The sequence below is a fragment of the Callithrix jacchus genome, chromosome 4 (genome assembly GCF_049354715.1).
Source record: "Callithrix jacchus isolate 240 chromosome 4, calJac240_pri, whole genome shotgun sequence".
NCBI lineage: Eukaryota > Metazoa > Chordata > Mammalia > Primates > Cebidae > Callithrix > Callithrix jacchus.
The window spans coordinates 76080747-76089326 of record NC_133505.1 but is presented as its reverse complement, the minus strand read 5'-3'; the positions used below and the strand labels follow the sequence as shown (position 1 = coordinate 76089326).

The 8580-nt window shown below is 45.8% G+C and overlaps 1 protein-coding gene across 2 annotated transcripts in view; it reads left to right on the top strand.

The window, feature by feature from the left end:
• The first annotated feature begins 366 nt into the window (after nt 1-366).
• The window catches only part of B3GAT2 (beta-1,3-glucuronyltransferase 2), a 117260-nt gene continuing 109046 nt past the window's right edge, over nt 367-8580 (top strand). For both annotated transcript variants that reach the window (XM_008994649.6, XM_054254158.2), the window contains exon 1: nt 367-1766. In XM_008994649.6, the coding sequence (XP_008992897.1) occupies nt 1173-1766 (594 nt within the window). In that variant the 5' untranslated portion in view covers nt 367-1172. The remainder of the gene's footprint in view (nt 1767-8580) is intronic.

Here is an 8580-nt window from a genome sequence, read left to right as displayed (position 1 = left end):
CTATGTGCGGCACTCCTCCATCTCCGTGGGCCTCTATTGATGTCTGCCTTGCAGTGAAAGCGCTTTTTGTTGCGGCTGTTCGATACACCCCAGCACATCAACGCGGCAGCTGGGAGCAGGAGGAGGGATCCCTTCGCTTTCTCCTCTCCTTTCACTCCGAACCCTAGGCATCAGCACCATCGCGCGTAGCCCGGCAAGTTTCCGCACGTGAACGGATTTTCCGGGCTAATCTCCAAAGACCTTGCCTTATTTCACAAAGCTGAAGAGAGATGAACGAGCAATCACCCCCTCCCGGAGGTCGTGCAGCCCCGCGGGGACGCTCCTCCTCCAGCGGTGCAGCTGCCGCCTCCCGAGCTTGCTCGCCGTGCAGTTAGCTCCAGACTCGGCGGAGAGCAGGGGCCCCCTCCCCGCCTCCCTCTCGCAGCCCCTCTCCGCCAGTAGCAGCGCTGCTGTCTTCCCACAGGAGGACTTGGGAGGACGCTGGAGTCTGCAGCGCCCCCGCCCCCTCGCTTTTTCTTTCTTTCCTTGCTTTGGGATCTTGCTGCTGGAGCCGGGAGAGGTTCTGAGAAGACAAGAGCGAGGGACTGAGCTCAGGCTTCCGCTGCGGCGCGCGACCATAGCCGGGGCCACAACATCTCCGGCACCCCTCCCGCTCCTCGCCACCCCGGCGGCAGTGTGAAGAAGGAAAGCCCCAGCGCCGCCGCCCGCCCTCGAAGGCGTCCCGGACAGCGTCCTGGAGCCCGCGGCTGGAGCCCCGGTCCCCGCAGCACAGCGGGACTGGAGCGGCGAGGTGCACCGGGTGCCGCTTCCCGGCTCCCACTCTTCGGAAAGAGCGCGGTGGGGATCAGCGCCTTCCCAGCACTCGGCACAACTCCGGGACTAGCGGCGCGCGCCTGGACCGAGTCCCGCTTCCCGCCAGCTCACCCGGAGTGGGGTGCAGCCCCTGTCCGCACGCCTGCACCCCTTGTTGCTCTAGCTTGCCCAAACCTGCGGCTCCTCCACGCCCAGGTAGTGAGCCCCGCGGCTCCAGGTCTCTGCAGCGCCCTCGGCCCCGTGAACAGCGCACCCGCCACCACTCACTAAGTGCGGGCGCCGCCGCCGTCCAAGCTGCGCACTGGGGTCCCTCGGCTCGCCCCGCTCTGGGGTGTCCGAGAGGCCGGGGAGCGTGCACCATGAAGTCCTTGCTGTTCACCCGCTTCTTCATCTTCCTGCCCTGGATCCTAATTGTCATCATCATGCTGGACGTGGACACGCGCAGGCCCGCGACCCCGATCAGCCCGCGTCCCTACTTCTCTCCCTACGCGGTGGGCCGCGGGGGCGCCCGACTCCCGCTCCGTAGGGGCGGGCCGGCGCACGGGTCCGAAAAGCGCAACCAGTCTCGGCCACAGCTGCAGCCCGAGCCGCAGCTGCCCACCATCTATGCCATCACGCCCACCTACAGCCGCCCGGTGCAGAAAGCAGAGCTGACCCGCCTGGCCAACACGTTCCGCCAGGTGGCGCAGCTGCACTGGATCCTGGTGGAGGACGCGGCGGCGCGCAGCGAGCTAGTGAGCCGCTTCCTGGCGCGGGCCGGGCTACCCAGCACGCACCTGCACGTGCCCACGCCGCGGCGCTACAAGCGGCCCGGGCTGCCGCGCGCCACCGAGCAGCGCAACGCGGGCCTTGCCTGGCTGCGCCAAAGGCACCAGCACCAGCAGCGCGCGCAGCCTGGCGTGCTGTTCTTCGCCGACGACGACAACACCTACAGTCTGGAGCTCTTCCAGGAGGTAGAGGCCGGCCCGCCCCCCTTGGGGCCGAGGGCGGGAGGGGTCCCCGGGGTCGGCCAGGCTGCAGCCATACGCCCCTTGCGCTCGGGCTGCACTTTTGAGTTCTCAGTTCTCCGTGCGCGCGTTCGGGGCGCCGAGTGGCGCCGCTCCTTTGCTGGTAGTCTGCAGCCTCCGCTGGTCGTGGGGGAGGAGGGGGTGTGTGAGAGAGAATTACTGTGGCTCAAGGGGCGAGAGTCTGTTCTGGAGCTTTTCTGTGTGGAGAGTGGGTCAAGAGAATAGCACAGGTGTGAGGCGCGGGAATTATTTCCAGGGGCCGGGCTCCTGCCGACCTGAGGATGGAGCCTAGGAGAGAGGAGATCATGGAGGGACCTGCACCTTACTATGGCAGGGGGAGTTGGGGACGGTAGGCTTGGTGTACTCGAGGCTTTTCAGCCCCTACAGGTGTGATTCTCAGTCTAGGACCATATAGAAAGAAAGGTGGAGATAGCCTAGAGAGAAATTTCTCTATTGCACCCTGCTGGCACGGAAATAGTTGTTGGAAACACTGACTTCTGTGGAGGTCTTTCTTTCTCTCTTCCCCACACCTCACAAAAGTTTTTTCTGACCCTCGAGATTACCTTTGTTTCCCCCCCCCAGAAAACCTTTTCTGATAAATAAACTGGTTGTCCCCTGTGGTTATGTCTAAGACCCCTATTTGGCGAGTTAGCCAGGACACATTTGGCAGGGCCTTCTGCGACGTCCCGGTGCTCTCTGTGAGGTCCTGAGTGCAGCCGGGCCCCCTACTATTGAGATGGCCTATGCAGTCCCTGGGATGGCCGCGCGCACGCACGCACACACACACACACACACACCCCTAGCAGGCACAGGGTTAGAACAGGTGTTCTTCCTTGAGGCTGGTATCTTGCAGTGTGTGTGTGTGTGTGTGTGTGTGTGTGTGTGTGTGTGCAGTCTGCAAATGAGACTGAGTTGCATGGGTTTTGTCAGTTTTCTTCCTAGCAGTTATAGCCAAAGAAAATCTCCCTGATTGATTTGACACTTTGTGAGACTGGCTTTCCTACACCTGAAATTTCTTGAATCCTGTTTCAGAGAGACTCCCCCAACCCCCATTCTCTGAAGTAAACTGGACGATGGGAAAATACCATGTGTGAGTTGGACACTGAACTCCTAAAATAATCTGTATGTCTCGTGGTCAGATACCCTAAATTCTCCCCACACTTTCATCCTCATCTCTGGGTTGCTTCCTTAACCCCAGGACAGAGCTATTCTGGGCCCTTCCAGTTTAATTTTCCTGTGTGGCTTTAAAAAATTTTTCTTAAAGGTAATTGCCGCCTTCATTTCTATTCATCCTCTCTTTCATGAATAAAAGGCACAGTAATTGTTCATCTTTTCTTCTCCATCCTTTGACTGCAAAGGGCTTTCTTCCCATGTTTCTCCGGATGAATAAGGCTGGCATTGTGTATAGTATGGTCCTTATTTAACCCAAGATTAGAGATACCATCTGATGTTTTTAACTAGGCTTTTAATCCTGCTTTAGTGCTTCCCCCTCAAAGAAAATGACTTGCATCTGAAGCAAAGACTGTACATTTCAATGCACCATAATGTTTAAACCGCAAGGTCTTTTTTTTTTCTTCTGCAACTTGGAAGTTGCCTGTTCTGTGAAAATATGTGGTCTTGTTGAAGTAAAATAGTGCACATTACTGTTAATTAACCTTGTGGGAGGCTAGATAGTGAAGGAGGAATAATTCAGTTTATTCTGAGCTTCTAGCCTGTTGGTGTGAGGTATTAGATGACTGGAAGAGTTGGCTCATGCAGGCAGTGAAATGATTCAAGACACAGCCTGCCTTTGATGCTTCCTAAGCTGAAAGGATGGCTTTTTGGTGGGGGTTATTAAGCAACAGAAGAAAATTCCAGTAAGTTTTTCATTGGTTCATACGGGGGAAATATAAAATGAGGAGAGGGTAGAGGGAAAATGGTATTGTCAGGGAGGAAATTATAAAGGAAAGCACACAAAACTTTCAAGACACTAAACTTTTGTACAATTGGAAGTAATGCAGTAATCAAAACAACCTATCTTTAAGAGCATATGCAACTATTTTTTAATGGTGAAGTGTCATACACAAAATATACATTATGTTTGTTGTTTTTGTTGTCATTTTAAGCATGATAGGCATGACATACTTAGAATTTAAGTTTTCTAGCTCCTGGAGGTCACTCCCAGACAGTAATTTTATGACTAGTACCTTTCTCTACCACTCCCCCACCAGCAATGTTTTTGGACAGATTAGGCCTCTGCGTGGCATATATGTATGCCGATATATTCAGTTTTCTTTGTTATAATCTTTTCCTTGCATGGCAAGCATTATTGAACTCATTAGGTTAGTGGAATTTATGAATTCTTAGTCTTGTACATTTTCCAGATTTGGAAACCCTTAGGTTTATTAATGAGACAGCCTACCATATATCCATTCTCAGATTAATGATTCTGTGTAAATTGCAGTTTAGACATTGCTCTCTGGAGAAAAAGTAGGACCAGATAAAATATTGAAAATCTGCAGCTCCTTGGGGAGAACAAAGATGCTGATCAGAAATGCTATGGGGCTGAGGCATGTATCTCAGCCCTTTATATTGTGCATGCACACCACTTAATTTTTAAGTAATTCACAGTACTTAAGGAAAAAATATCCCAAGTCAGGTTTCATCTTTTATTCATGGTGCTTCTAATTTCCATGGTTGATGTTAAAATGGATAAGATAAAAGGACGAAAATGAACCAGGTACAAATTAGCTTGCTAAGTATTGGCTGCAAATGAAGGAAAGCAAAGGATAAAAGTTCTCCAAATTAAATTAAAGACGCAACAGGCAATCTGTGTTCAATTATTCCTCCCTGGTAACTAGAATGGTGCTTTGTCATCTTATACAGCTAACCAATTTTCAGTCTTTCCTTTTAACTGAGCTGCACTGCTAGGAGAGAAATATTTGCATTGAACACTCTTATGTTAACAGCCAAATCCATTTGCAAATGAAGTTTAGTGTGAATCCTAGCCACAGAAATGGGGCTCTTCATTGGAGAAGGAGGTGGTAGGGGATTTACAGTTTTCAAATATCTCAACAGCTACTCCTGTTCTTCCTGTGGCATTGATGGGGTCTTGCACCGTGGATCACAGGTGCCTCTCAGCACATCCTATTGATCCACCTCTCTGGAAAAGCTTATTTGCAAAGGATTTAAACTGCTTTGATAAAAGCGACAACTACAGATAAATGTGACTTTATTTTTAGTCATATTTTCAATAACACTATTGGTCAGATTTGTGGTTTTCACCAGAAAACCTTCAAAGGTTTCTTAAAACATATTTTTCAGGTGAACTTGGTTTCACTCTGGAAATCAATTGAATTGAAATGTTTAAAAAAAAAAAAAAAGCACTTTGCAAGCAAGAAAAAAAACTTTTAGAAATTTTAAATTTAATGAAATAACACTGGAAGACAGGCTGGCTCTCAAACACTTAAGGGGTTGTCAAAGGAGTCAGTGATGGAAATTGCATCTAGAAGAGGTTTCTGGAAAGTAATGAGCTAAAGAAGCCCCTTGCTTGAATCTTTTGTTGGATGCTATTAAGCTATTTGTGTACTGGGCAGGTAAAGAAATTTTGAGGTTTAATTCTGTCTTGCTTTTTTTCAGAAGCATTTGTGTGCTTTCCCCCTTTACCTGCTGCTTATTGGAGCCATAATCCAAAGGATATACGAGTTTCCAATGTTTGGCACTTTTCCCCCTAAATAGGAATTCTATATATGTTTCCTTTCAGGAAACATGAGATTTACCTCCTTTTACCCTTGGTACATTTACTTTCTGTAGGGCAATTATTTTTAAAGTGAAGGAACCTAGATGATTTTCTTGGATGAAACATTAAAAGACCATTTTACCTGAAATACGCCCTTTATATTTTCTCTTTCTCTGAAAGCTATTAAGAGTCACGTCATAGGTCTGATAAATGTGAGACTTTTGTAGAAATGTATGTATGAAACTACAGCCAGTCTTCTTAGCTAGAAATGTTAGTTTTCTTTACTCTCCCTGGGTGTACAGTATCTGAATTATGGTTCATTTTTTATAGAGTTTTCTTTGGAGACCAGCAGTTTTCATTTGGATGTTGATATTTTAATGGGCCAGAAATAACAATTTGGGCTTAAAGATGTTCTCCCTTTTGCCTCTTCCTATTGTCTCTTTCCATCATTCTTCCTCCCTCAACCTACTTTTCATTGATGATTCTGTCTCGTCAATAGACATGAAAACATGTTCGGATTATTGTTTGGTGCGTTGAATGTTGTGTCTTTTAAACATTTAGGCTGTTGCTGCTTCCCTTTTTTCTGTCTACTCTGCTTGCCTCTAAATTACAAGCTAGTAAATTTTCTCTTGTGTGAACAGTAATGGAGTAGTAATTGCTTTTAGGGCATGCTGCAAAAGCAAAATAGAAAAACCAAAGTCAATGATAGGTGATATTCAAGTAGTGGTAGGTTTTTGCTGTCATCATTGTTTTTTTGCACAGAATTCAATAATGTACAGATATGTCTATTTAAATGTTTTGAACTCTGGAATATTCAGTCTCTAAGGTAACATGTTATTCATATTTGTTTCACAGTGCTTTTGAAGCATGAAATTTAAGTTTTGCATGGATCTCAAATTTTCCCACCAAAACACAAATAAAATTGTTGCACCAGTACATAGATAGATAGGTAGGTAGGTTTAGAATAGATCTCCAAAGCACAGAAATAAAACCAAGATAATTCATTGTTCATGCCTGGCAATTTTTGCATACAATTTTAAATAAATGTTAATACCTTTTATCATGGATATAAGCAAACTGTAGTTGACATAAATTGAGCATTTACTATAGGCAAGGAAATACCCTTAGGGTTTTACATGTATCATGCAGTCATCATAACACCCTGAGATACATATTAGCACTGTCTCTGGTTTTTGTTTTGTTTTGTTTTGTTTTGTTTTGTTTTTTGAGACGGAATTTCGCTCTTGTTACCCAGGCTGGAGTGCAATGGCGCGATCTCAGCTCACTGCAACCTCCACCTCCTGGGTTCAGGCAATTCTCCTGCCTCAGCCTCCCGAGTAGCTGGGATTACAGGCATGCACCACCATGCCCAGCTAATTTTTTGTATTTTTAGTAGAGACGGGGTTTCACCATGTTGACCAGGATGGTCTTGATCTCTTGACCACGTGATCCACCCTCCTTGGCCTCCCAAAGTGCTGGGATTACAGGCGTGAGCCACCATGCCCAGCCCATTTTTTTTTTTTTTAAATATACTAATGCTAATACTTCGTTATGAACCCAGTCCTTTGGTAAGTACAGAAGACTTAAACAAATGCAACCTGACTGTAATGTAGTTGTTTACCTCTAATCTATGTAATCAGTATCTCCATTTTTAACAGAAGCCCTAGGAAGTAACTTGAAAAGGTCATGTGGCTCTTATGCAGTAGAGACAGGATTTTGAACCCAAGTGCCCTGGTTCTAGTGCCTGCATTATTGACTGTCCTGAAACTCATATCATTTAATACATATAGTCACATAAAAATATGTCATTGTCATAATAATTAAAGCACCCAATTAGCAGGAGCCTTGTGATATTATTACTGTCTTCTGCTATGCTTAACTCAGGTCTGTCTTCTTGGTTATGTTAACTCTTAACTTTCTCTTTTAATCTTTGTTACTTTTTTCCTTTTTGTTGTTAATGTTTTAAAGTGACAAAAATTATATATTAATATATTTGTTGTGTAGACTATGATGTTTTGATATAGGTATACATTGTGGAATTACTACAGCTAATTAATATATTCATTATCTTACGAATTTGTCATTTTTGTGCGTGTGTGGTGAAAACATTTATAATATACTCAGCAATTTGCAGGTGTACCATATAATGTTAATAACTATAGTCACCAATTTGTGGTGCAGTTGATCTTCTAAATTTATTCTTCCTAACTGAAATTTTGTATCCTTTGACCAAACATTTCCCCAATCCCCGCCCCTACTTTTTTTTCCCCTGATAATATTTGGTCTTATGAACATTTTATCTCATCTCTTACTATCTCTAATTTATAGACCATTTGTGATTTAGATTATTTTTACAAGCTAGATAAAAGCTGCCAAGTTAGTATATAAACTGTAGTCTTTTGTTTTTTAAACTATGTATTCTTGTGAATAAGAATTGATAACTTCTATAGATGTTAAAATTAAGTTTTAATTCATTTACTATGTATGCATTAGCAATTCTGTCTCCTAGGCCTGTATCCTGTCAGGGTATCAGGTTGGGCAGAACTGAATGGAAGAATAATTTTCAGTGTAGAATGGGACAAAATATGGAACTATGTGAAGCAGGCTCAGGGGTTTATTCTTGGGACAGAGGTGAGGAGCTGGGGGCCTGACCCAATTTTTGCTGAAGTTAATTTGGCTGAGACGGTGCCTTCTGGGAACAGAGATGTGCTTGAAGGAGCTTTGGTTCCCCTTACCAGTGTGTCCCTTAGGCTAGCTGCTGTAGGCAGCCACTCACTTGTTGGTAGAAGGTTTGTGGTTTTTTTCCTTTTTATTACATATTAAGTTTTGGGGTACATGTGCAGGACATGCAACATAGTTGCATAGGTACACATATGGCAGTGTGATTTGCTGTCTTCCTCCCCTTCACCCACATCTGGCATTTCTCCCCCTGCTATCCCTCCCCAGCTCCCCCGCCCCACTGTCCCTCCCCTATTCCCCCCAATAGACCCCAGTGTGTAGTGCTCCCCTCCCTGTGTCCATGTGTTCTCACTGTTCAACACC